The 26780-nt window shown below is 37.8% G+C and overlaps 1 protein-coding gene across 3 annotated transcripts; it reads right to left on the bottom strand.

Moving 5' to 3' along the window:
- Nucleotides 1-5381: 5381 nt before the first annotated feature.
- CASP8AP2 (caspase 8 associated protein 2) lies at nucleotides 5382-26262 on the bottom strand. Of its 3 annotated transcripts, none has more exons than XM_052673678.1 (10): nucleotides 26121-26261; nucleotides 25271-25346; nucleotides 23945-24025; nucleotides 22844-22944; nucleotides 21634-21708; nucleotides 20298-20413; nucleotides 16026-18553; nucleotides 10632-13581; nucleotides 8617-8716; nucleotides 5382-8039 (listed from the first exon to the last, which is right to left on the bottom strand). In XM_052673678.1, exons 2-10 carry the CDS (start codon nucleotides 25317-25319, stop codon nucleotides 7983-7985), a joined length of 6057 nt encoding a protein of 2018 aa, XP_052529638.1. In that variant the 5' UTR covers nucleotides 25320-25346; nucleotides 26121-26261; the 3' UTR covers nucleotides 5382-7982. The 3 variants fall into 3 exon arrangements, 2 of the variants coding, with proteins under 2 accessions (XP_052529638.1, XP_052530412.1); XM_052674452.1 differs by lacking the exon at nucleotides 26121-26261 and adding an exon at nucleotides 25791-25958; XR_008204720.1 differs by lacking the exon at nucleotides 5382-8039 and adding an exon at nucleotides 10297-10393 and having other exon boundaries at nucleotides 26121-26262.
- Between the last annotated feature and the right edge of the window lie 518 nt (nucleotides 26263-26780).

The raw sequence follows: 26780 nt of genomic DNA, 5'->3' as shown, positions 1-26780 counted from the left end.
GATCAGAAGTTCATATCTAAAGTATAAAAAATAGTGTTATTTGAACACACTGCTGAATCTCTTTTCAAACTGACCCTTTCTAGTATATACATATTTTAATAATTATATTACATATAAATTCTTTGGATGGAAAGAGACATTTTATAAATTTATCATTATTTTCTATTTAATAGGTCATTAAATGAATGTAGACACTACAACTACTTGTAGAAGATGCAAAGTGAGATTGTTTTAAGAGAGATTGAGTTTGGCTATAAGCCATGGTACCTCTTAACTGCCTACACATCTACTGCATTTTCCACCCACCATGAAAGAAGACACTCTTTTTTTTTCACTTTGCAAATCCACTGCCAACAATAAATTAATTCTACACCTACTAAATTCCTGTCTGTGGCTCTGCTATGGCTTTGGGTGAAAAACAGCTGAAACAACTAATTAAGCCTTCATTCATTTGAGAAAGTTTTGAGAAGTATCCTGTAAATGTGAGAATCTTTTTATTTTGTACCGCAAGGTGGTAGCATTATAAATGTCATCCATTCAGTATTTTCCTGTCTGCTAGTGTAACAGTCCACATTTTTTGCCTTGAAATACAAAACTGCAAATACACAGCTAATTTACACATAACTGTACATTTTATAGTCTCAGTCTAGAATTTTATTCATAAACTTAGAGTGCATCTAGGATTCATATCTTGAGCTTTGTGCATTTAAAGCCTCAATGAATCACTAAAACTCTGTCTTGATGATAAATTTAAACGTTTGAAGTAAATTAAGCAGGAAATGCATAAGAATGCAGTGAAGATTTTTAGTTGTAAGTGTGAGATGATCTTTTTAACCACCTCTTTCCCAGAAGCTCTTTGATTCATCACTGAGCTGTTCTACGTTCAGCTGCAAGATGCTTGATTCCCAAGCCACTTCTCTGGATTATCTTGAGGATCTTCAGGTCATGTAGAAAATTGAAATTTACAAATTGTGTATTTGTGAATGCATTCCACAGTCTGTTGTGTTCCTGGAATGCTTTTGCTAACACAGGAATAAAATATTGAAAGCAACCGGGGTTGTCTCTACCTCAGGGTTCTCACTTAAATTTTATTTGCCATTATTTTATGGCTTCCAAATTCCAAAAAACTCCAGTCTTTTGTAAAGTGCCATTTTGAAGTTTCTTTAAGTTGAATGCATTCTCTGACTACCTTTGTAGCTGTCTGAATAATTATATGTGATCAATTTAAACATTAACAATACAGGCACATAATCAGAATCAGATGGAAATCCACAATCAATGATGGAGGAAGTTTCTTTCTTGCTTTCTTGCTTTCTTTTTTATTTCTTTTTCATATTCTATTAAAGTTTGTTTAATCATTTTCCAATATTCAAATCAGTTATATATTAAATTTGTGCCAGGATCTCTTTAGAGGTGATTTGCAGAGTTAAATCTTCCTTAATAATTAGTAACTATAAATTAAAATAGAACTGGAGTCGATGGTCAAAACAAAATACATCACTGTTTGAAATCATTTTTTGTCTTGCAGCCATTACATTTCTAAAGAGGCAATATACACAGTTAACATCCTGAAAATTGCCAATCTGCTAACACCCACAAACTGGCCCAGTTGATCCATTGGAAGTGAACAGTATCATATAATTAAACTGCAAAAAATAACAGGCTTCATAAATTCCTAGCCTTACTGAATTATACTTGTTTCCAAAAAGATTAAATGTTAAGATGCAAGTACTCTTGTTTTTAATTTGAATTGCTATCAGTCTGACAGGGATCTGCCTGTTCTGCACCTCCCTGGGAAGATTCTTTTTCTGCTTGCTTACCTTAAGAGAACGTCTTAGATTATTTGTTCTTAGAACACTGTAGGAGCATGTAGTGCTGCTGAAGGTTGTAGCTTGGAAAACTTCCTTCACGGTACTTTCTTTTTCAATGCCAAAGAGTAGATGTGGCACTTGGAGCAGACTTCTCCGTTCTTTGTGTCTGGATGCTTGGATCACACAGTCTAAACACTGCGTGCGATTTTAAACCATCAGATTATAGGACGGTGCCTCTAGCCAAAATTATCATGCAATTATTTTAGTCAGTGGCATCTATCAAAGCTATTCCCTTGAGGCTCAATTTATTTGGCAATAGTTTGTAAAGTCCCTATGCATCGTTATGTTGAGTTTTCAAACACTGTCTCCACCCATACCCTAAGTTACATTTTCTTTCGTAAAACAAATAAATGAGCACCTTTTAGAGTCATACACATTCCTGCATTTTCTTTACATTCCATTAGTTTCGCTCTGAATCAATGCCAAAGAATCGATCGGTCATGTCCGATTTCATACTCTGTTGCCTGGTGAGTTAATTTAGTCTGCTGGAGGCAAATGGAATCGCCTAGACTTAAGTTGTTCAGAAACACAGGCCTTCATTGCTAGGAACCTTTCAGCTAGGTTACAGTCACTCTTGAAGACCATTCAGGATTCACACCTGTGAGAGACACAACCTAAAAAAAGATCACAAGTTCCTAAAATAGGATTTCTTGAGACTTCAGAGACACAAGAGATGAAGCTCTGATGCTAAAAACATCCACTGCCTAGTTCTGTACTTTAAGGAAACCCCAAATAATTTTTTCCTTTGACCTTTCCTGTCAGCATCTCTCCTTTGGGTCACTCTGCATTAGCCAGATTCCTTTGCATCCCATCTGAACGAGATGTCTCTGTCCTTCACCCACACTTGTAAGCTAAGAAGTGAGTTAAAATACATACGCTTCAGTCCTGAAAGGTGCTGGACTGTTTTTCACTTCAGTCTCTTCTCCCTAAGGGTTTTCCCACTTGTTCTCAAAACACACCACTCTCATTCTTTTGTGGTTAGCTCAACATACATAGCAATGAATCCTCTCTAGCATAGGCTGCACTGGTCTCTCTGAAAGCTGTGTTTGTGTTCAGAGCCTTTCCCTGCAGCAAACAAGGCGGTGTTTTATTCTGCCTTAGTATAATGCAGAAGGTATACAGTTTATCTGTTTCAAATGCTTTAAGGGAGGTAGCACTACACTCCCTACTTCTGAGAGATGTGTTAATACTCACCCCAAAAAGCCAGACCTCCCAGGGCCTTTCTCATCCATATGCTTCTTCCCTCATGCTCTCTCAGGACAACATTCTCTCATGCCTATCATTGGTACTGTACTTTCACATTGCTTCTTTTCGAACTTGGCTACAAGGCCTCTGAGGTTCAGTCAGAGCAACCGAAGCCTGGTGTCCCTTACCAGAGAGCATTGGTGATGCCTGATGGCAGCACTTCTTTTGCTCTGTTCAGCTGTGATTTACCCATCCTGATGGAGAACATGCTTTGCTGCTCCCAGCTGAAGCAGCTCATTTGCAACTTGGCACATTTTTGTGCCACCACCTTCTCTCTCTCACAGGTGACAGCACCAGGACAGGTAGCATCCATTACTCAGCCCTCAGCACAGCCATGGCATTAAGTGTTGGCCTCTCATAGGGCAGGGAAGGTGACAGCAGGCTGCCTAGGGACAATTTGCCATGTTTCTGCTTTAGCAACGCAGTAATTGGTGTTGTTAAAGGATTGCTCATGCAAGCTTGCTAATGGACTGAGAATTAATTACACATGAAGAGGAAGAAAGGCCAGGGTACATGGAGTGGTGGTGGTAGGACAACATGGGTCTTCGTGTAGTCTTTTGCATTCGGAGGTGAGAAAGAATTTGTGGTGTCTGAGGAAACTCTTGTTACAAGCATGGAATCATAGAAGCACCAAGGTTGGAAAAGACCTTAAAGATCATCCAGTCCAACAACCCACCTCTCACCAATATTTCCCAATAACTCATGTCCTTCAGTACCACAGCTAAATGTTTCCTGAGCACCCATTCAAGAAACACGTATAACAGCATCTGTCATAGGTGAAAGCAGCTTACGGTGTAAATGCTAGCAGGAGGCAGATGATTGTGCCTGCATGTATGCAACTCTCAAGCACAAGCCTACCACTCGCCACTTTTGAGTTGGAAAAGCAGAAGCATGTCTGATTCTGGTGGGACACACAAGGACCAGCAACAAGAAAAAGCAATTGTAGGCCATCATGAAGCCTCCCCTCAGTTTGGTTTTCTCCAAGCTGAGCAAATAAAGGGACTTCAGATGCTCATACATTTTGCTCTCACATCTTTCACCATCTTCACAGCCGTACTTTGGATGCTCTCTGACAGCTTTATGTTCTCATGTTGAGGTGCCCAAAATTGCAAGCAGTGCTTGAGGTGAGGATGCACAGCACAGAGTAGAGTGGGGCAATCCCTTCTCTCACTCAGCTGGCAGTGCTGGGCCTAAAGCACCCCTGACTGTAGTTGGCCTTTTGGCTATTAAAGCCAACTTTGCTCCTGAAACATCTTGACTGACCTCATAAATTCTTCCAAGAAAGCTAAGAATTCCTTAAATCTGCTTCTTGGCATACTTTAGAAATGCAGCCTTACTGCATGCAGATGAATTGGTAAAGACTATCCTCCAACTGGCTTTAGAACAAAGACAATTAGCTGAAAGACAGTAAAAAGCTGTAGAGTGCTGGATTAGCAGCTAAAGCATTGCACTACAGCCTAAAGAAATGAACATTCCTCCAGCCTACTATTCTACATAAACAGCTAGCTGCTAACAGCCTATGTAGGCCTTAGAAATCCCTCAAAATTCAATACCTGATCCCATGCTTTCACTGTGATGTACACCTGTCTCCTCCATAAACCCTCCTGTATGAATTTCTACTCTGGACAATCTTCCAATACCTGTGTCAATTACAATTTTTTAAACCAAATACTGGAAAAATGTGTGTGTTGGATGAAAGCCAATGTCACTGCATTGGCTGCACTAGCAGCAAGTGGAATAAGACTCTCAAAGGGACGCCTGTTACTCTTTCAGGGGGAAAAAAAAAATACATATTAGATACAAAAAGCTGTCTTTTTCCTCAACGAAAAAGGCAATGATTTTGGGAAGCCAAGGATGGCATAGGTTGTAATTCATAAATGGTTTGGAGGAAATTTTGTAGTTCATTAGATTGTTCAATTTCTGATGCACTTAAGTTTATAAAATATAAGCAGTACATAATTGAAGCAGTAGTTGTATGAGAGCAGCAGCTGATTACCTCCATGTTTTTCAGTCAGAACATCACCAGTTACTCAGTTACACAAGCTAACAGAAGTCAGTTTTAGTGCTGCTTCACAGTATTTGTAGTTACCCCGCCATTAACCAGCAGTTCTGGTTTTTGTTTGCCTGCAGTTTCACAAATGAGGCTACAGATTTACAGAGAGTAATTTTGGCATATGAGCACCGAAATCCCTACTAAAGAACTAAATCACAAACAATGCTACAAGAACACCCTGAGCCAACTTCAATTCAACAAGAACATAAGTGTGAATTTTACAGTTTTATTCTTTGCATTACTTTTACAGTAAGCAAACTAGTTTATACAAAATAAACCCAGGGCTTCATATAGTTAAAAAAAATCATCTTTGGCTAAACAAAGCTCTATTTTTTACATATATTTATATATATACACACACACACACAGGATATTTTACATGACAGTGTAGGAATCTGTACAAATACTTACAATAGACAGAACATTAAAAAAAAGTTTCATAATTTACAAAAAAAGAAATCCAAGTCAGAATCAAAGGTCAACCTTCCCCCACCCCAACCTGTACAGATAAGAAAGTAAATACACACAAACAAGGAATAAACAACTTCATAATAAAATACTGTCTGCTTTTTTGAGACAGAGAAAGCACTTACTTAGCGGGGCTGATTCCCCTCAGTGCCTTCAGTATTGTGCACATTTTGATCTATAAAGATATGGTTATAAAAATACTCAAGTCTGATTTTTCCACAAACATTAGCCAGCTTGCAGAGCAGCATTTTTCTGAGAATAAATTCAGTTAAATTTAAATTTCAATCAGTAAACAATTGTAAAAAATGTTTTTTTTTAAGAACAAGCATGAACAGGTGCTCTGATCTCAGCTTAAATCACTAACCAGGTCTTGCCCATGCAGCTCAGAAGATGACATTCGCTCACCAAATGCAAATGTTTTAGAAGCAAGCACACGAGATGGAAGACTGCCAGAACTGACATTACAACCTACTCAAGTTATTCCTTCTAGGAGCTCCCAGAACACTGCCTAAAATCAGAACTATCCACTGCTTGGCAGCATGACAGTTAGTTCCGTAGGTCACGTTTGCAATATTCCAGAGGTATCAGTGGCAACCCCACTGATGAATCATCTGATGGTTGAATAGAGTGAAAAGTCTGTCCTGCTAGTTTACTACATCTCAGGAAGTGAGCCAAAAACCATTATCCTGAGAATCAAGAAGCGTTCATTGAATTCTATAAGAAAGCAATTTAATCCAAGTTCAGAGGTGGTGTGTGTCAGTGGAGCTCTTAAATGAAGTCGAGCTCACCTCAGCAGATGTTCCAACTAAATGAAGCCTACAGCAATTCTGATCTTCAATAGCAACGAGAACCTCAAAGTCCGACGTATTTATAATACAAGCCTGACCTGTGCAACTCGCAGGAATGCTTCTTACAGGGAGGAAGGAAAGCTTTTTAGAAACTTGGGATAAAGCAGCAATGTATATATAGATACGTACAGAAATAGCTACACACTTCCAGTATGTACTAGTAAAACCAGAGGCAGTTATCAGAATCCTTTCAGATGAAACGCCATGAATTTCTGATGGACTCAACAACTTGTAACGACACACACTGCTGTCAAAACATACTAAACTGACAAGCTTTTGAGATCGCTTGGATTCAAAATAAAAAAGTTTTTCTCCTGGTTAATTAGTGTAAAGTAACATTTTGTAAAACTGCAAAGGTCTGTTTCTAAATTAATTTTTAAAAAAATGCTTTTTTTTTTTTTTTTTGTAACTAAACTGAGTGCTCATTCTGCAGAAGGCCCATTGACCTACATTAGCTTAATTTAAACTAACTTAAGAATCTTTCCAAGATGTGGTTTGGAGAAGATAAATTTCTTTATGTTTTTCTTGAAAGAAAAAGAAAATTCAGCTATACAAACTCAGCACGAACTCACTTTAAATGTCAGCAGATCTGCAAGATGTTTTAAACTACACAATCATTCTTGTTAAACGAATACTTGTCACTATTTCACAATTCAGATGAAACAGAAAAACCGATCACCAACTCAATGGCTGGCTCCACTGTGTCACAGCAGTTGGGACTCATTTTATTTGACTTAAAAAATCTAAAGGTTAGGGATTCTAGTCGAGGCCAACTGTCTAGACCTCTCCCATTATCAGTGGAGACAGATGGATATCCTCTAATAAATGAATTCATCTTTTTCAGTTGGACATCAAGTGGCTTAGAGAGCACGTTTAAAGTTGAAGACAAATCCTATACTCAGGGCCAAATTTCCTCTCCTTGAAACATGCCAATGAGCATCTGACAAAATAGCGAAAAACAACCTATTTCTTCCCATCAGAATTCAATTACTGATAAGCAGCTTCTGGAATTATTGTAATCATTAATTTGGCTTGTCCTAAAAGAAAAAAGCCTAACTTCTTAAAGTACCAGTTTTCACATTTCAACATAACCAAGACAGAATGTTTATCATTTTCCAGCATTACCTAACTCGACTCCAAAGAACTCTTACGTTTTAAAATCACAGTTTGACATCACTGTACAGAGTACTTCTGCCAAGACAAGCAGAAGTACTCGACTGCATTCTTCTCCTTACTTATAGAATGCATATAACCAACACGAGATGTCACTCCCTTGAAATGATACTACACCATTTGTACACACACATTCCTTCCCAGCCAGACTCCTCTGTATTATTCTGTTGCTCTGGCAAAACATTTCAGAGCACAGCAGATTTATCAGACTTAGTATGCTGACTTTGATACCTCCTCCTATTTATAACACACAAACACATGGATTGCAGTCCGTCACCGCTGGTACAGTTAAATCCTGTAGCCACAAAGCAGCATGGTGGTAAGTTACTTGCATTTGGATTTCTTGAATAGCTTCATAAGCTGTTTGAATCTTTCTGAAACCTAGAGGAAAACAAAAAAGGCATGTTATGGAATTCCATACAAACAGACTGATCTGCCCCCGAAGTTCTCTTTGTTTGTTTAAAAAATAAGACTATTTTGTGCTTTTTTGCTTCCATTAGATTTTAAAGGGAGAATTTTAAGAAAACCACTGTGTTAATTGGATTTGTACTCCAAGGAAATCTTCCTACACCTTTGATTATGAAACTGCCTCCAGGTTCACCAAAGAAGAGCTACAACCCACTATTTGTTGAACACTGGCTTCATTCCCACGAGAAGGGAAAGAACAAAGACTTCAAATCAGTTATGACTGAAATTTGCTCTGAATGCAGCAGTTTTAAGGTAGCAATCAAAAAGGTGCTGATGAATTCCAGGACCATAATAATCTTTTAACACATACTTTTAAAAAGCAACAACTGGGAGAATCTAGTATTCTTTTTTCCAAGAACTCCCCAACAATAGACATGAGTTTAAAACAGCACTTTCTTAATTAGCAGAAGATCTCTTAGGTCTTAGTTCAATGGCAATCATAGAAGTACTGATGTAGTTATTCTCAATTATCAGAATGGTTATTACCTACCTGATTTGGGCTTTTGTTCAGCCTAGTGGCTAAAGAAACAAAGGTTTTACTTGAAGGTCCTTTTCTCTGACATTCCAGTAAAATCTCTCGGTCGTCATTTCTATAGCAAAAATGGAGTTTTGAAGTTTTAAGGTAGATTTGTGCATATGCCCATATAAAAATATAATTGTATGTATTTCTGTATATATAAGTACTTCCAAACTACAAAACATGAATTCAAATAGGAGCAAGGAACTGTTAAGACGACTCTCCCCTTTTCTAAGGCATAATAACAGAATCAGTACAAACAATCAATAGCAAGACTGTATTATCCTGTTAGGAACAGCAGGATGATTATAAGAGCTATAAACCAAAACCAAACCAAAATCATTATAAAAATTTTCATGCTTCTAAAGCAGAAACTTAAACTTCAATTGAAAGCATCTCTTAAGTTCCAAAGGGATCAGTATTTTGAGGCAGATTTTCCTCAGTTCACATGTTCTAGGCAGCAACTTTTACCAAAGGCCCACTGAAGTTCAGAGATTAAATAGAGATGTATCTCACTTCCATAAGTAGCCTAATGTAACTAACACACCAGAGCCTATCTACAGTTCAAATGAGGAAAAAAAAGGATCTGGAGACTATTAATAAACATGTCACTGATTTGCTGTTTCTTCTGTTAATTTGTTTAGATATTTGTAAAATGTATACAGACGCTTCCACTACATCACAGTCACAATGAATCTTTGATTACAATAATTCAATAAGCTACATTTAATTTCTTTCATTCCACAGAATGAAAACCCAATATAATAATTCTTTATTTAAATATTTATTTTTCTTTATTTAATTTTTTTTTTTTTTTTTAAAGGCATTGTTTGATGGACAAAGACTGAGAAGAAAAAACCCTGTTCATATCCATAAGGAAAACCTTTCACAATATTATCCTATTTCATTGTTTTGCATGTTTAAAAAAAAAAAAAAAAAAAAAGTCCAAATAGCTTTCATAGTCTTTTTCTTTTTCCCAGAAGGAGTTTTTTTTTTTTTTTTTTAAATCCTACATAAAAACTTCTTTTGCATCCAAACTTTAGTTTAGAAAACTATGTATATGAATGTTTTAGGAGCCTCCACACAAAGCACAGATTTTATGAAGCTGCAGCAAGAACATAAAAATCTGCTAAAGATAGCTTCTCAAAGATTTATTTTATGTTCCCACACAATGACATTGCACATATCTCCACCTTACACAGCCACCTCATTTGTCACGCACATGCCATTAACTGGGTGGTAACTAGCACACACAGCATGCGTTTCCAAACAGTACGTGGGCTGAACAATTGACTGGTACATGTCTGCAGATGGAGGAGTACAAACTCCCAAGCAGAACAGTTTGCCCTCATGCTTTTGGTAGGGGAGAAATCCTTCTCCTTTCTCCTTTCTCCAGTTACCAATGCTTCCAGGCCTTGTAGGAACATCGAAGACTTCCATTCTTGCAGAGGTTGGGTGCAATTTTTGGATCAGCAAGGAAATGGGCAGGGGAACCAAAAATTGCAGTGAATAAAGTAGGCCTTGCTACATCTACATATAAGCTTTAAATACAAAAGCAAAAAAATACCACGGCCACAAAAATATAGGTAAGTGAAAGAATTAGTTACAGTATATGGAAGCATTACTCTTTATGGCAAATCCGATTTAACCTACCCAAAAAAATAATGAAAAGTTGTTCTCTTCCAAAGGCTGCTAACAGAATTACTGGAAATAAGCTCATTTCTGAAATTTGCTTTCTGCTGGACAATTCCTAAGAAAAAGAATAAAATAGACTTTTGTACCTTTCAGTGGTACTGTAAGGGAAGAAATATTCACAAAGCCATTTGGCACAGATAGAAGGAAGCTCCTAAACTGCTATGAAGTATGCACATAGTGCACGTAGTACTATGTTATACCACCTAAAAATCCTTTTCCTCACTTTCCAGTGTATCACCTAGATTAAAATACAAAACAAGTAAAAGGGAACAGATGAAATCAGAAATTATTACCTCGTCCAGGAAACTACTACTTCTCCTTTCTTTTTAATGATGTTTTTGGCATACAGACCAGGTGATGATGCCCCCGAGGACAAAGGAGAAGAGTCTTTGTTTTGTTGCAACTCATTATTCTTGTTGTGACATGGTTTCTGTCCTGAATTTATCCCTTCAGATTTTACATCACTTCCATTGCTGCCTTCATCCGCTGATTCAGTTTCTTTTCGTTGCCTTTTTAAGTTGGAATTCTCTTCGACAGTCTCCTTTTTCCGTTTTTTACTAGTTTTGTCATCTATGCTTATTTGACAACCTCCATCAGTATCCAAAGCAGGTTTTTCTTCAAGATTACATTCACTTGCTATGATCTCATTGGAAAGGTCTTCTGTTAAGTCTATGAATGCATCGGAGCACTCTTCCAATTCTTTTTTATTCCCGATTTCTGAGTTTCCTGTAGAAACTTGCTGACTCTTCTTATTTGCAGCAGATTCCACTGCAAAATACGAAGTTTTTTTAACACTTTCATTTGTTAAGTCTGACACTACACTGCAATCAACAGAAAAAGAAGCTTGGGATCCAGCACTTGTTCCATCTGTGTTTTCAGATACTTCCAATTTGTGTGTCTGAGGTTGCTCAGAGCCTTCACTTGGGCTTTCAGTGTCACAGCTATCTACATTTGAAGGCTTTCTATGAGGTCCAAGCAATGGGGTAGTTTCTTCCTTTCCAGCACTACTTTGAGACTCCTTCAGAGGATAAGGTAAGGCAGGATTCTGCTCTTTTCTAATGCTGACATAAGGTAACTGATCAGTCTTAAGCAGATCGGGTTTGACAGCTTCCTGCAAAGCAGCTGCTATAGTGCTCTGCCTGCACCTTCCTTTTTCACCATTTCTCATTTCTTCTTTTTCATTCTTGGTTGAAGATGCCCATGTCTCCTTCACTAAAGCAATCTGATCAGATGCTGGGGTGATAGTTGGCACTGCACGCCTGATCTTCACAATGAAATGATCATTGGATTTCTCCATAATTACTGCTTGCATTGGCAGGCTGGAGCGACACTGAAAACCAGGAATAACAGGACGACTCATCCACGATGAAGAACAACTTGATCTACTGCTAGAGTTATCAGATTCTAAAGCCAAATGAATGTCTTGTTCAGTGGCATCTTCCCCTTCAAGAAGAGCATCCTCACTGTAATGTGCACTAAGGACACACTCAGGAGTTGAGCCAGAATTATTCTCAGATTTTAAGAAGCTGAGGTGAGCATCTGATTTCAAAGGTGATGGAATAGTTAAGGAAACAGCCAAATCTTCAAGAAGGATAGAAGAAACAAATGATTTGCTCTTTTGTAAACTGCATTCATCTTCTCTGCATGAAGTTGCACTTGTAGGAACTTCAAACATACAACTTTCATCTAGTACATCTGGATCAACAGACATTTGAAGCCTAGAAGTTAAAGGTGGAGCTCGTATAGGTGAAACAACAGCCCAGCTAATATCCTCTACGGATCGAGATTCTACATGAACCTCCTTTGGAGCAATTCTTTGCACTAATTCAGAAGTATTCGTTTTGCATTTATGATTATCTGAAAACTGTTTTTCTGGTGTCCTGAACTCCCAATCATGTCTGTCGATGTTGCCACCACTTTTTTCCAAGAGATCAGAACCTTGCAACAAACTTTTGAAAATTTCACCCATTTGAGCATCACTTACAAGATTAAATGTAAGAGTGGATGCTTGCTGTTCTGTGAGGAGGTCATAACTAAGATCAGACTTGTGAGCATCTCTGAATTGCTGGAATCCTTCTTTATCATGTTTAATGCCTTTCAGTGGAGTGACAGTGCATTGTAAATTATTCTCCTTAGTAGGTTGCACTTTGATTTGAGAATTTCTTGTGTTATCAATGGAGTTAAGACATTTTGCGAAAGCAGCTTTTGGTTCATCTGTTTTATTTTTCTCATGATGACACTTAGGTTTCTGATAATCCACAGACTGCTTAGAAAGGATAAATTCTTGAGGTTTTTGAGATCTGACTTTCAGAGACTTTTTCCTACATCTCTGCACATCATTTTTATGACTGATTCTGCGGTTTTGTTTTCCTGTTCTTTCAAGCTTCCCTTCCTCACTCTCATTTCCCAACTTTATCACATCACATTGTTTTACTATAATTCTCTTCACCTTCTCAAATAAGTAGTCAAGCTGTTCATCTACAAATTTCCATAACCGTTTTTTCATATCTGATACTTGTTGTTCAAAAAGATGGTCTACTATTGCATTCTTTTTAACTTGCTTGAGTTTGGACTCTATAATATCACATACATTCAATTTTAATGTCTCACCTGATGTAGACATTTTGGAAAAGTTCAAGTGCTTTATTAAAGATGTAAAATTTATGATAGCAGATTCAATAATTCTGTGAAAATGCTGAACTGGGAAGCGTACCTTGAATTTCATATAATTTTTCCTCATCTGCTTTCGTATAGCTCTTAGCATTTGCATGATTTCTTGCACATTTGAAGGTTCAACTATAACTTGAACTATTTTTTCAAGACAAGTAATGCTCACAGTTTTATTTTTCTTCACTTCCTCTGAAGACCTGAAAGTCTGCTTTTTATGTCTCTCTCTGTTCTGCATACTTCCTTTCAAAGAAACAAATTTTCCATTATCCTCATTGCAATGTACAGTTTTGTTCTTTTGATTTTGTGGACTGCTGGTCAAATTCCGTGTTTCAGAAGAAGTTTTTGGTCTCGTCTTTTTTGGATTTTCAGAATGTCCTTCTGATTTAGATTTTTCCTCATCTTCATCACTACTTATGATTTCTCCTTCTTCTATTTCATCTGAAGAGATACTCAGCCGGGACTCGATCTCTAAGCGTGCATCAGACAGGCTAAGAGGCTTTTGATTTTCTTTATTTACCTCCTTTGACAAATTCTTTGAGGGACAGATGACAACTGTACCTTCAGGAATTAAATCTATAAAAAGAAAACAGTTTGATAATAATTATAAAGAATATAATTATAAACAGATTTTTTAGAAAAACAAGGAGAATTCTACTCTTCAAGGTGACTGTTCAGGATTGTTTCAAACTGCTGATGACAGTTCAGGAAATTTGAGCTATGGAAAGTCTGGGCAGTTCTCATTCAGCAGAATGGGATTTTTCTGATCTTCAAAGGGCCAATAAGGACTCAGTGTCTCACCAAAGATGCATGATCTTTCCTACAAACATATCCATTGAAAAGAGAAAAATCTCCAAGTTTCCATTAGCTTTGAACTTTTCCACTTACTTTAGCAACTTTTTTGAACACTGTACAAGCTGAATTTTAACTCTGATATTATGGATTGAGATTTACATTTAAAATTTGATTTCCTTTGAATAATGTTATTATGAAAACAAAAGGAGCAATATAAATGCCCCGCTGATGTCTGCATTCACCTAACTTTTCCTCTAACAGACAAGGAGCTACTTCAACTCTTCAGTTCCATCAATACACTAAGTTATTGAACAAAGAGAGGCCCATTATACCAGCCACTATATACGTGGTAAACTCCTATTTCAATTGTTGATGCATTTAAGATTACCAGGACCATAAAGAAATACAATGGGATAAAAAGGTTTTTCTATTTTTCTTTTTTTTAAAGGGATGTTGAGAAAAACCTCAATTTCAGGTTCCTGAATGATAAAAATAGGGAGTATATGAAAGGAAAGGCTCTTTCACAAATTCATTAAATGTTTTATATTTTTTATAGATTCAGTAATTTAATAATTATTTAAAATTCAAAACAAACACTATTTAGTTAAGGAAAATAAGTAATTACAATTAGCTACAAAGCAAGCTAATTCCCTGTATATATAAAAACCCACTCAAACGCATTTGTATTGATTAATGAGATTCGCAGTTAATTACAGGCTTGCTGGACACTAGTTAATAAAACTCTTACGTTCAATCTCACATAGATTAGACTGCTTAGTGACCTCTAACAAACTCTTCATCTGGTACATGACTACCTGAATTCCGTCTCATTATGAAACAAACTTCTAATTTATGTTTTCAAGCAGTGTTTGAAAATGTTTACACAGACTCTACAGCTGGAAAACAATATTTCTTTACTACCTCCATTTCAGTTTTACAAGGATCAATGTATTCTCGAACTAAGCAAGTTGTAAGTATTTTGACAAGCTAAAAGTACAAAACAAAAGCAGTCAAAATACACTATTAATGTATGTCCTGCAGAATAGCAGAGATGGGAGTATTGAATTTCAAGGCTAAGAAAAGCCACGATCTCCCATCAATTTAACACATGTAAATCATTAGACAGGTGTATCACTAGTTAGATCACAAAGACAACGAGGCATTTAACTGCAGAGGTGAAAGTCATTGCTTCATAACACAGCTGTAAGCTCTGGACAGGAATGATTCTTATAGTTAAACCAGAGAAAAACACTTATTTCATGTTAATCTACTCTGCCCCCTGTACCCCCTGGCAGTTCAAAGAATATAAACCACTGTAGGAATAAAACATAGATCATTAAAGGAATCCACATGTGAAAGAGTAGCTTTCTCAAACACAGGAGACAAAATCTGAGAGTAAACCACGTTAAGATATGCAAAACAAACTCCAAACCAAACAAACACTATGACTTAAAACACACAAAACAGAACTTCACTGCTACTCTCCCATTCCTCTTCTACAAAGTCAAAACTTCCAAGAAAAACTATTAGCTGCAGGAGGACATTACAAGAAGTTTTAAAAATTAGCCAAGGAAAATGTTTAAACTTTGGATTGCCTATTTTCTCTTCAAGCGCAGTCACTGTATTTTATCTTCCTGATAGCGTGTTTAGGAATCAGCTTACTATTATTGGTATGTTCTTGTGTTCTATGAAGCGTTGTATTTTTTTTTTTTCCATTAACTGACTCACAATGGTAAAACACACCTAAAAATTCACAGTGAAATTTATCCAAGACACTTTTCTTGGCTGACACTCCTAAAAACTGAGAGTCTTAGGTACCCTCCTCAGTGTTCAGAGCAAAAATAAATGCATGAAAAAAATAGGATCCTAACTTACTCCTGCCTCTAAAATTCCAGAAAGATCTAATGTACATAGTCAGAAGTAACAATAAGTAAGAGACATACATATACACACATTTTAGACATTTGCATATTAACTCTTATTTCTATTATTTAGTTTTAAGTAGTGACTAACTCCAATTTTGCTTGCACCGTAGTTCAATCAGTACAATCTTGACATTAGCAATGAACAGTTCTGTGATAAACAAGAAGACTGTTGTGATTTACATAACTAAAGAAGAAACAACCTGTGTTTTTGAGAAAGCAGTTAAAAGAAAGTAATTTCTGCTTTCCATGAATGCATCTTCTAAGTCTCTATTTCTAAAACAAATTAGAACATATGAATACCTTTGTTATAACTCTTCACGAGACCTTTGCAGGGACTTTCCATCTTAAGTGCTTTTGCCAAAGGGCGTATTGGACTGTTCAGCGGGCTGATAGCCTTTGGGATATGCCTCAAGTGATTGAGATCAATGCTCAGTATTGAACTGTCATCATCAACAGGTACTGGGTTAGGTTCTCTCTCTTTAGTTCCAGTTTCACTGCTTATAGATGAAGATGCAGTTGTACCAATATCAGTTAAGTCCGGCTCCATATCACATGCATTCTGGTCAACCAACGGTACATCTATATTGTTTAATACAGTTTTGTCAGGTGACTGAGATGCATTCATACTAATTCCACAGACTTCTTTTTCCTCAACAGGATGCTCAAGATTTTCTACAGTCAAATGATCACTGTCTTTCACTACATCCACTGAAGATTCTTGTTTTGTTTCATTAGTATCACCTGCAGCAACACATGATTCCAAGTCACCAGAACTTTTGGCTTCCAGGTTACATAAGACAAGGTTTTGAGAGTCCTGGTGGTCTGAAGAGTTTTTTGTGTCAGCAGCTAGCCATATTTCATTTTCCTCTTCCTTCTCCACTGCTGACTCAGGAAGTGTTCCCATACTTTCACTGTGCATTTCAGATTGTCCCATTTCTGCTGCTAACACGTTATCATTGTGCATCACATGTACTGTCATAGGCAAGTTTTCATATTGTGCCATGCTTCCTGCCACCTCCTGAGAGGAAGCTTCAAGGTGATTCAGATCTGTTACAGACATTGCTGAGGCTTCTAATTCAATTGGATCACAAGCCTCTGCTGCTGCTGATGATGACAAAGTTTCAGTTGGCATCTCATCAGGAATCAGTACCTTTGCTGTTCCCAGCAAGGCTTGGGATGGTATGTACCCCACTACTGGCTCTTGTAAGGTTTTTGAGTTCACTTCACAGGTTGTCACTGCTGACAGTGCTTCAGACTGAGCTGGATCTGCTGCTGCTACTTTCAAGGCTTCACTTTCAGAATTGACAGAAACAGGAAGTGTTGGTTCCACACTGATTTTAGTTGCAACATCTGGAACTTGTAGCGTTAAATTCATTTGCACTGCAGCACCACAGTTAACAGGGTGGGCAGAATCTACCACATCTGCATGCAGAATAAACTCTGTTGTTCCCTCATCCGTAGCCATTTGGGAAGGTGCTTTAAGTCCATCAGCTGGCAAAAGACACTGCTTTTTTGCAGGAGAAAGAGTTAAATTCAGCTTTTCCATAAAGCTGAGTTTCAAGTCTTTGCTTTTCATCGCAGAGTGGTTTTTAGTTTGGGGAAATTTATGGTCTTTTAAACTATCTGTAACTCTGGCTGTTTCTTCTGACTTACAGGACTTGTTTCTCTCACTTTTTATATCTGTATCTCTCTTAGATTTTTTTGAAGGTTGGTGAGAAACCTCTTTTGTAGCTTTTCTTTCACTTCTAGAATGTCTATTTTCATCTTGATTTTCTCTTTCCCTTTTCCTTTTTTCTTCAGTTCTGTGCTTCTCTGATTTGGAATGTGCTGTTTCCCACTCATACCTACTACTGTTTTCCTTAAAGCGTGCATATTTATGCTCTCTGCTGCTGGAACTAGAAGGTGAAGACCTTCCTTCTCGAGAACTATGATCATTTGCTCCTCTGTCTCTCTTGCAGTTGATGTCTCTTCCTGTTCTGGACTCTTCCACATGGCATTTACGTGACTCATGAAGAGTCTTTGAATGTTCATTCTTTGAATATGGACTATTCCCTCTACCAGACCTCCTTGGTTGCTCCTGTAGTTTATCATTTGGTTTAATTTTTTGGCTAGGGTTCTTTTCACCTTTATCATGCATTTTAATGTCTTTCTTCATTACGTTCAGTGATCTCTCACCTGCATACAATTCTCCTCTTGCTTGACATCTGTCTTTATCAGTAGTTTGTTTATCCCAGGAAGAAACACTCTTTTCTACTTTTCTTTCTGTGGATGGGCTGCATTTGACTTTTATGCTCTGATTTTTTTGCTGCAACTCATTTTTACTAGTCTTTTCTGAGTGGGCTTTCAGCTTCTGATGAGGATCTGAATTCCCTTCTTCACTACTGGTATTACTACAAATACCACTGTTACCGGTACTTTGATGTACTTCTCTTTTGTATTTGTTGACATTTCCCCTACTGTGCTGTTCATCACTTTTTGTTTCTTTTTTTTCCTTTTTGTTATCCTTGTGGGAACTATGGTCATGGTTTGATGGACATATATGATTACTGTCACCACAGAGCTCTTCAGGAGGGTAGCGCAGTATATATGGAGTGTTTCTTTTATCAGAGCTAGACTTCACGTTCTCCACACTGTGAGATGAATAACTGTGGTACATATCCTTTGAAGAGTCATTTTTCATTCTATGATCCATCTTTGTACTGTCACCTAAGTCAGAAGATCTGAATTTGTAATCTTTTGTCTTACACATCTCAGAGCACCTTCCGTTAGTTGATCCAGGAAGATTTGCCCTGGTGAAGCCACTTCGATGACTGGGAAATTCTGATAGCCTATGTATACAGAGAAAACAAATCCTCATGTTAGTTTTGAAATTTATTTAAAAATAACTGAAGTCAAACTATAATGAATCCACCTCTTTCTACAAACTTGTCAACCTTTCTTCCAGCTTCAAGTTGAAGAAAACATACGAAGTTATTAGACTTCTACTTTATCCCTAGCACACAGTAAAAAATAATATATTTTGTATACATATTTTCCAAACTAAATTAACGTAAAGAAAAAGCAAGATCTGTGGAAAAATACCATATTTGTTCTGAAATAATGCTTCAGTAATTTAAAGTAGTATTTCATTGTCCAGCAAGAAAGCCTTCTGTTAGGACTTTTTTTGTTCTTTTAAATCCACATACGCACTGTTCACAATATTCATGATAAAAAAAATGCAATTCAACAGTTTACTGCTGCATAAAATGACAGCCAAAATAATAGTGACTTGTGCTTACTCCACTCAATAAGCAAACAAGTTTCTGAAGTTGGAACTTCATGCAAGCTGTAGAAAACTAATAAATGACAATAATTGAGCCTCATCAAGGCCAGGTATTACTGCTCCAAGGTCACCATAATAAAAAGAAAAGAAATTAAGAAGTGAAATAGAAAAAGGCACATGCAGTCTGTATATATAATCTGAATTCCTACTCATTACACAAAGTACTCATAAAAGCTACCTCACCATCAAAAAAAAAAAAAAAAAAAAAATGACATTTCTGTTATATTCAACAAAGCACTCCATCACAATTATATAATTAAAGACGATGTCAACTTTCTTTAATACCCTCCACTATCTCATAAGAACGATTGTGTCTAATCCGTGTGGAAATAAAGAGAAGTCATAACAAAAAATGATAGCAGCAACCTCCAAATACATGGCCTCTGTTTTTAGTCAAGGATCACAGAACCACAGTGATGAAGTAGTTACTATACACAGGCATTCTGTTTTGGCCTGAAATTATATCTTGATTCCAGTACCCAATTGTAAGCAATCAGTTCTTCAGTTTCAAAACAAAACAGAATTGGTTTTGCTTTTTGAAACTACACACTGCTCTTGGAACAAAACAGTAAATTTAAATATGTAACAACCAGTATTCTGCAATATGACTATATTACAAGAATATGCAATTGTGTGATGAGAACTGAGCTTCAGAGAGAATTGCAGTTGTAATCCAAAACCCATTCCTACATTTCTGTTTAATATTATATTATACTAACAAGATTTTGCCATTACATCTGGATTCACATGTGGCGAATGTCAGTATTCAAGCATCTTTCTTGTGTTAAGTCTAGAAGAAATTACCAAAAACCTTCTAACTACTATCTTTCACCACTGGAGAGAATATTCGCACATATATTCTCCTTATTTGTCCATTTACTACTTGAAAAATTTCATGGAATTCATCTGCCTGTGACTGTAAAAATACAGTAGTTTCAAAGCTGAAAAATACAAAATACCTGCAATGAAACATGCTAGGCGGTTAGAAAACCCAACTGGAATGGGTGACTAAACAAAACAAAAAAGGAAAAGTGGTAACCCTTTGTATTTTGTTCTCTATATTACAAATCAAAGAGTTCATCCAGCAAAAAAAAAAAAAAAAAAAAAGAAAAAAACAAACAAAAAAACCCCCACACATAAACTACCAAATTATTTACTTTGTAATTACTTCACTTGAAATACATAAAAGGTTTATAACAAGTACATGATCAGACAACAAACACACTTAAAGTTCCACTGTCTAGCTGTACCTTTGATGGAGATTACTGATTTCTTCATCCTTACGGTTAATTTCCACTCTTGCTGTTTTGATAAGTGCTGAAATATTTTTTTTAAGAGCTTGGTTTTCATTCTGTAGAATGATATTCTATTTTTAAATAGCAAAAGGAGTAGGGAAAAAGGAGAACATGAGAGTTAGCCTGGGAAACCAGACATGTAACAAAACATACCACAAGACAACTGTTAAAAAAAAAGTCCTGTCTTATGTGTAAATTGATGGTAGAACACATGAAAAAATGTTTTGGAGAAGTCAGAATTGCTGAGACCCACATAAGAGTGTTACTATTAACTGTTAAGAAACTGAAACGACAACAAAATATCACTCACATTTCTGCCTATGTGCTTGGTAATTACTTGCAGTGTTGTAATCACACAAATTATTAAAACTGAAATATGGAAAAACAAACAAACAAAAAAAAACAAACCCAAAAACAAAAACCAAAAAACCAAACAAGCAAATAAGAAACATAATAAAGCTAGAAGACTACAATCCTCCTTTTTGCTTCATTCTTTCACTCTACTTGTTTCTTTCACAGTCACATCGAATGTAGCATTAAGCTCTTTCAGATAAAGACAAAATATATCTAATACAATTTTGAGCACCCTAACATTCTAGTATTTTTAGATGGAGCATTCTAGAATCCTATTTGACAATTCTAGAGACAGCTTCTTTTAATAACTGCTCTCAGCTAGGCCCGCTCAGAAGAACAGACAAATTTTGTAGAAAACAATTCAAAAGTATCACAGCAGGAATTGGTTACCATTTAAAGCTTAGCATCTTTTCAACTTATCTGTAACACACAGTAGAGCAACATGCAGAATTGCCTAAGATAATCTAATTATATGGGATGGCACAGCGCATATGCTAGCTCAATGTGAAGAGTAGTTCAGCCTTATCAAAATGGCATTTGCTTGATACAGCTATCTTCTTTCAGTTCTGACAGCTTGTGTACTTTGCAGCCTCCCTACTGCATTACAGGTAGATTTCAATAAACCAAAGAATTTTTTTTATTTTTTATTATTATTTTTTTTTAGTATTTGTTGGACATGCTTATTTTTTAATCAGAGATAGAAGACAGCATTTTTAAGAATTCAAGTGTTACAATACACATCACTGTAAAACAAGCAAAATTACGTGTTGATTTGGCCCTAATCACTGTCTCAGAGTTTACAGATGTGCACTACAGATCACCAGTTTAATTGTTATTATATAAAAGTTATGGAAAGAATACGAAATTAACTCTCTCAAGGCAACGTTCAGCTTGCTTTACGTAAATCTTGACAATGCTGCCCTTGGATCTACTGTACCTGTGCCTGTATTTCCTTCAATTTCTTCATCAGCTCTTTAATTTGCTGTTGACATTTTCCATACTCTGCCTGCAACTGTCAAAGAGAAGAATTCACAGTACAGAAGTGAACATAATCACAAAAAAAGTTACTCTTCTAGATTATTAGTTCGTTAACACCACAATTTATATATCAAAGCTATGTTTTCCCAAAACTACAACTCTAATGCCAGTATTAAAACAAAAAAGCTTCAGTACACTCCAAAGGCATAAAATTCACAGACATTCACGTAAGAGGAAATCTGTGTGTGCTTGCCCAATTGTCACATGCCAGACTGTAATAGGAAGCCATACAATTGTGAAAGTAAAGACAAAACTGTGTAAAGCAAGCAGTTCTCAAAAGCCTTACAGACAGAAACTTTATCAGATTTTACACAATACAAAACAGTTAAGGAAAGTCGTAATCATGATAGAAAATTATCTAAAAATCAAACTTAGACTGAAAGAAATAGACTGCAAAAAAACCTGGTCTTGTTGAGATCACAAAATTAAATACGCACGTAGTATGAGATTTTCTTTAAAACTGGACACCTACTTCCTTATTTGTTGTTTTTGACAATGAATTGGTTTCAAACTTATGACATTTTCATCATTTAGTGGACTACTGGGCGTTTTGTTCCTGCTTCTTCTCCAGTGTATTTTATCTGTGGATGTCTTTACTCTGAATCTTAAGTTTATATTTAGACTGCATATATACTTATATGCATATATACTTATAAACTTGCATATATGATGTTACATGAGTATGTCTTCTTCTGATTTGCTATAAGCAGTTACCTACTGCATAGTTGTTCTTAGACTCAAGGACACATGAGATCATTCACACCCTATTCACACCCTATCTACATTAGCTAGGTAAAACTTCTTACAGGAAATGTCAAGACCATCCTTGCACAGAGAGTTGAACAGGTACTTAACTAGAAACAAATATTTCCTCTACTGATACAATTGCGTGCAAAAGGATGCTAAGTGAGAACAGCCTATGTCATAGAGAGTGAAAGATTTACTGATTCTGATAAACCTGTTGACTAACAGCTTATAAACAAACACAACTTTTCATTCCTTTATTTAAAAGCAGTTTTCCTATCTTCCCAATAATGTGAGCACACTAGCAAACATTTATTGCAATATTAAAAAAAAAACAAATTATTTTTTGTTACATTAATTCACACCTCATTGTAAGATGCTTCCTTTGCAGTTCCTTCTTCAATTAATATCTCATCAAATAAGTTTAAACTGTTGCCAGCTGGTGTTGAATTTGGAGCAGAGTTGTCTGTAAAAAGAAAAACATATATCACAAAGAGAAAAAACAAGTTCTATGTAGACCGTGTTGTATCACAGCGAAGAAAATGACCTTATCTGAAGAAATCCCCACTTTGGACTTCAACTTTTGTATTAGTTTTTATTGGAAATACATCATCCAATTTACATCAATATAAAAGAGAACAAAGAAATCTAAAGTTCAACTTAAAAACACTGTGTTAGAAAATTTATAGATTAAGAGAACTTCTAAGAATAAAATACAAAATGGAAAGAGAGAAAAAGATGTATGAATGTTTTACACCTGTAGGATGCAGTACAGTGCTTCCATAAACATTCAATGCACTCACAGATGTAAGGATGATAGAGAAACACTTGTTTAAATACTAGAAACTGCATTTCATTAAACTGCCATATAAAAATCCAAAAAAAGGAACATACTGAAATTTTGTTTCTTTCTTACCTTAAAAGAAGTTAAAAGAGGAAAATAACTTACATTAGCATGTGAAATGTGAAATGAAACTCTGAACATTAAAGATTAAAAGGACCTACAGAATGCAATGTATCACACAAAGTATGTTTTGCAGCTCTCACTGGTGATTTACTAATCAGTGACTGTTGGTTCTGGTCCTGAAGCTATTTTACAAATACAAAAGAAAGGTGTGTTTTCCAAGACAAAATGTCTAATAGCGAGGCACAGACAGAAGAGCTGAAGTTTCTCTACACCCTTTCATGAGTCTCTTAAAATAACCAGCACTGCATGAAAACTGTACTATAATCAGTTAGGTAAAATACTTCAGAATTCTCAGCTGTGAACACATGTGAACACATGTGTATACATTGTACACATGTGTTCAATGTGTATGCCTTGAATTTATGTAAGTAGGTCACTGAAGCACATGTCAGCCCAGCTAAATGCAAATTTAAAGCTAAATGTTGTCTTGCTGGAAACCAGCCTAAAAAGCAACAGACTATAATACTTAAACCCAATTAACAAGATTCATTCAACCTACCAGGAGCTGTCAAGCCACTGTCCAAACCATCATAAATATCCACTGAGCTCTCATCACCTTCCTTAAAGGGGGATGCTTCAGCTAAAGTAAGAAGAAAAAAGAGCAACAAAGTAAACTTTTAAAAACTCCAACTTCTAACTTTCTACATATAGCCATGACCCTAGATCACTGCAGAATAGCAGTAGTAGTTTATATGGAGAAACAGTCTTTAGTCATCTGGGAGCAAATAAAGTTCTGTTATCAATTCCTAAATCTCACCAGACTTGTCCAAGAAGCAAATTTTATGGCTTTAAGTACAATTTAACATTAACTGACAATGCTGACTTAGTCTGAATTGGAAACACTTTTCTGGAATACACTGAATCCAGAAGTTATACAGATCAGACAAAGCTAAAGATTTCAAATCACAAAACCACTACTGTTAAAAGAAATAATTCTCACCAAGTAACAGGCAGCATTTCAACAGTCTGTCATAATTCAGATTTTAATTTTGTCATCTATTCCCATTCTAACTGGTTCTGCAAAATTGTTTTGATCTAGATTTCTCCAGACTCTTCTCATATCTTTTTCCAGTGCTTCTTTATTACTCTCATCTCCTACATGAGAATCTTTCCAGTACTGCAACAAATATTATTACTTTTAAGAAATATAACAATATCCACCAATTTTCTGAGGCTGGAAATCTCACAAATGCATCAGATCAACAAACTGCTCAGCTGGACACAACACTGGAGCACCCTGACTGTTTGTACTAGATCTGAAGTCACAGCATGTGTCTGTAAGAACAAAAAACAGAGGACCAAACTCTCGACTTACCTAAATGCAGAGATGAGGGAGGTTAAATCACATGCTATAAATTAAAGGTGAGAGGCCTGTTGCAGACACTTTGGCAACGTATTAGAAACCCAAAATACAAATGCATAAGTTACGGTGGCAAATGCAATGTTACTGATGTGATCACAGAATGGCCAGGGTTGGAATGCACCTCAAGGATCATAAATATCAACCCCCCTGCCACATGCAGAGCCACCAGTCTCCATATTTAATACCAGATGAGGCTGCCAGGGCTCCATCCAATCTGGCCTTGAACACCTCCAGGGATGTTGCATCTACAACCTCTCTGGGCAGTCTGTTCTAGCATCTCACCATTCAGTGACAGGATGTGGCTCACAATGAGACTGTTTCATGCTAAGTAACTACAGCTTACCAGCGTTTGTCCCAACTTCCATTATTTTCATTTTGTTTTTATTAAGTACCTTTCAGACCTATGTATTTCTCCATGTGTTATTTCACTGCCAAACAGAACATGGCACAAACTCATCTTACCAGCACAGCGGGTATCAAACAGTCCCAGTCCATCCTCATCTGCTGCCATGATACAAACTCCCTACGGCTTCCCCATCTACGAACAAAAAGAGGAAAGATAATCGATTAACCAACAATTTAAGAACATCGTTGCAAAACAGAAGCATACAGAAGAGCAACAGTTACATCTGAGATATTTGGTCTTCAACAAAAGACAAAAAGAAACTGTCAAAACTCTTACACCAAGGTTAACAAGCTTAGAACATGATCAGGAGTGAAAACAAGAAGTTACTCATCACATAAAGAACCATTCTGACTTTCGGGGTAAGCCCTTCAGCAGTATCTTCGTTTTCATACACTGAATAAACACCCTACAAAGAAACTTTGTCATGCGGACGTCCTGCTAACAGGTCTGACCGTATTCCTTCCCCACCTAGTCATACCACTGCGTAACTCGGATTTCCCTCCTGCTGCCCAACACGCACAAGCCAAACCGAGGTGCAGCTCCGTGCCTTCCAGCCGAGCCCCGAAACTCACTCACAGGGCACGGGTACCCCATGGCAGCAGCGCGGCGCGGCAGGGCAGGCCCCGGCCCTGCCGCCAGGAGCAGCCACAGCCCTTCGGCCTCGCCTAGCCCTACCGCCGCCTCCCGCCCGCCAGGCCGAGCCCCGTCACGGGGCGCACACAGCGCTCGGGGCAGGGAGGGCCTCCGGGAGCAGCACACCTCGGGCGGGCTGCGCTAAGGAGCAGCGGAGCAGCTCCAGCTGGTCGAAATCAAGCCGAACGTGAAAGAAGAGAGCGGTACCCCGCGGCACTGAGAGGAGAGAGTAAATGAGAAAGGAAAAGAGAGAAAAAAAATGCCCGCACCCACCAGTGAGCCACAACCCGCGACGACCCACAGGCCGCCGCCGCCGCTGGTCCTACAGGCCGGGCGCCGAGGGGGCGGAGCTTCCAGAGGCGGCAGCCAATGGCAGCGGACGCAGCGCACGTCCGCAGCCGAGACGTCCACAAACCCGATCCCCAACTCTGAGCAGTTGGCGCCAAAGTGAGGAGCGCGAGGCGGCCGCGCCCCGCCCCCTGCGCCGAAGCCCCGCCCACCCACCCAGCTGCGCGCCCCGGTCTGGCCCCGCCCCCGCTTCTGGTGACGCCGGGCTGTGGGTGAGGTGCTGCTTTGCTGAGCTGCTTCCATTCGGAGCTCGTCCGCTTCTGTCAGCCAGCGCTGAGGCTCGCGGTGGTGCCGTGGGCTGCGTTGCCCCACGTCTGAAAGGCCTGAGGGCAGGTCGTGGCTCTGCCTCTTACAGGTGCCATCGCAGGGCCTCCTGAGACTGACGGGACAGCTGCCTCAGCGAACAGTGCAGCACAATCAGCGAAGCCCCGCGCGCGGGAGCTTCGACCCGGATCCCACAGCACCCCGCCTGAGCAGTATGGCAGTTTGGGCACTACGTATCCCAGCATGTAGCGGACGCCAGTTCTTCCGGCAGCTCCCCGCCCGGCGGAGAGCTGCATGCTGGGAGCTGTAGTTTAACGCGCG

This window comes from Tympanuchus pallidicinctus, unplaced genomic scaffold (genome assembly GCF_026119805.1).
Source record: "Tympanuchus pallidicinctus isolate F22 unplaced genomic scaffold, pur_lepc_1.0 scaffold1, whole genome shotgun sequence".
Taxonomy (NCBI): Eukaryota; Metazoa; Chordata; class Aves; order Galliformes; family Phasianidae; genus Tympanuchus; species Tympanuchus pallidicinctus.
Note: the sequence above shows the minus strand (reverse complement) of the source record. Positions and strands in the feature narration are given on the sequence as shown.

What these genes read in the sequence shown, in the direction of transcription:
- CASP8AP2 (XM_052673678.1), bottom strand. Translation starts at nt 25,319, where the DNA reads ATGGCAGCAGATGAGGATGGACTGGGACTGTTTGATACCCGCTGTGCT. An exon ending in ATCAGTAATCTCCATCAAAG is followed by an intron (nt 18,554 to 20,297) that starts GTACAGCTAGAC and finishes CTGTATACATAG; the next exon opens with GCTATCAGAATTTCCCAGTC. An exon ending in TGAACAAAAGCCCAAATCAG is followed by an intron (nt 8,040 to 8,616) that starts GTAGGTAATAAC and finishes GTTTTCCTCTAG; the next exon opens with GTTTCAGAAAGATTCAAACA.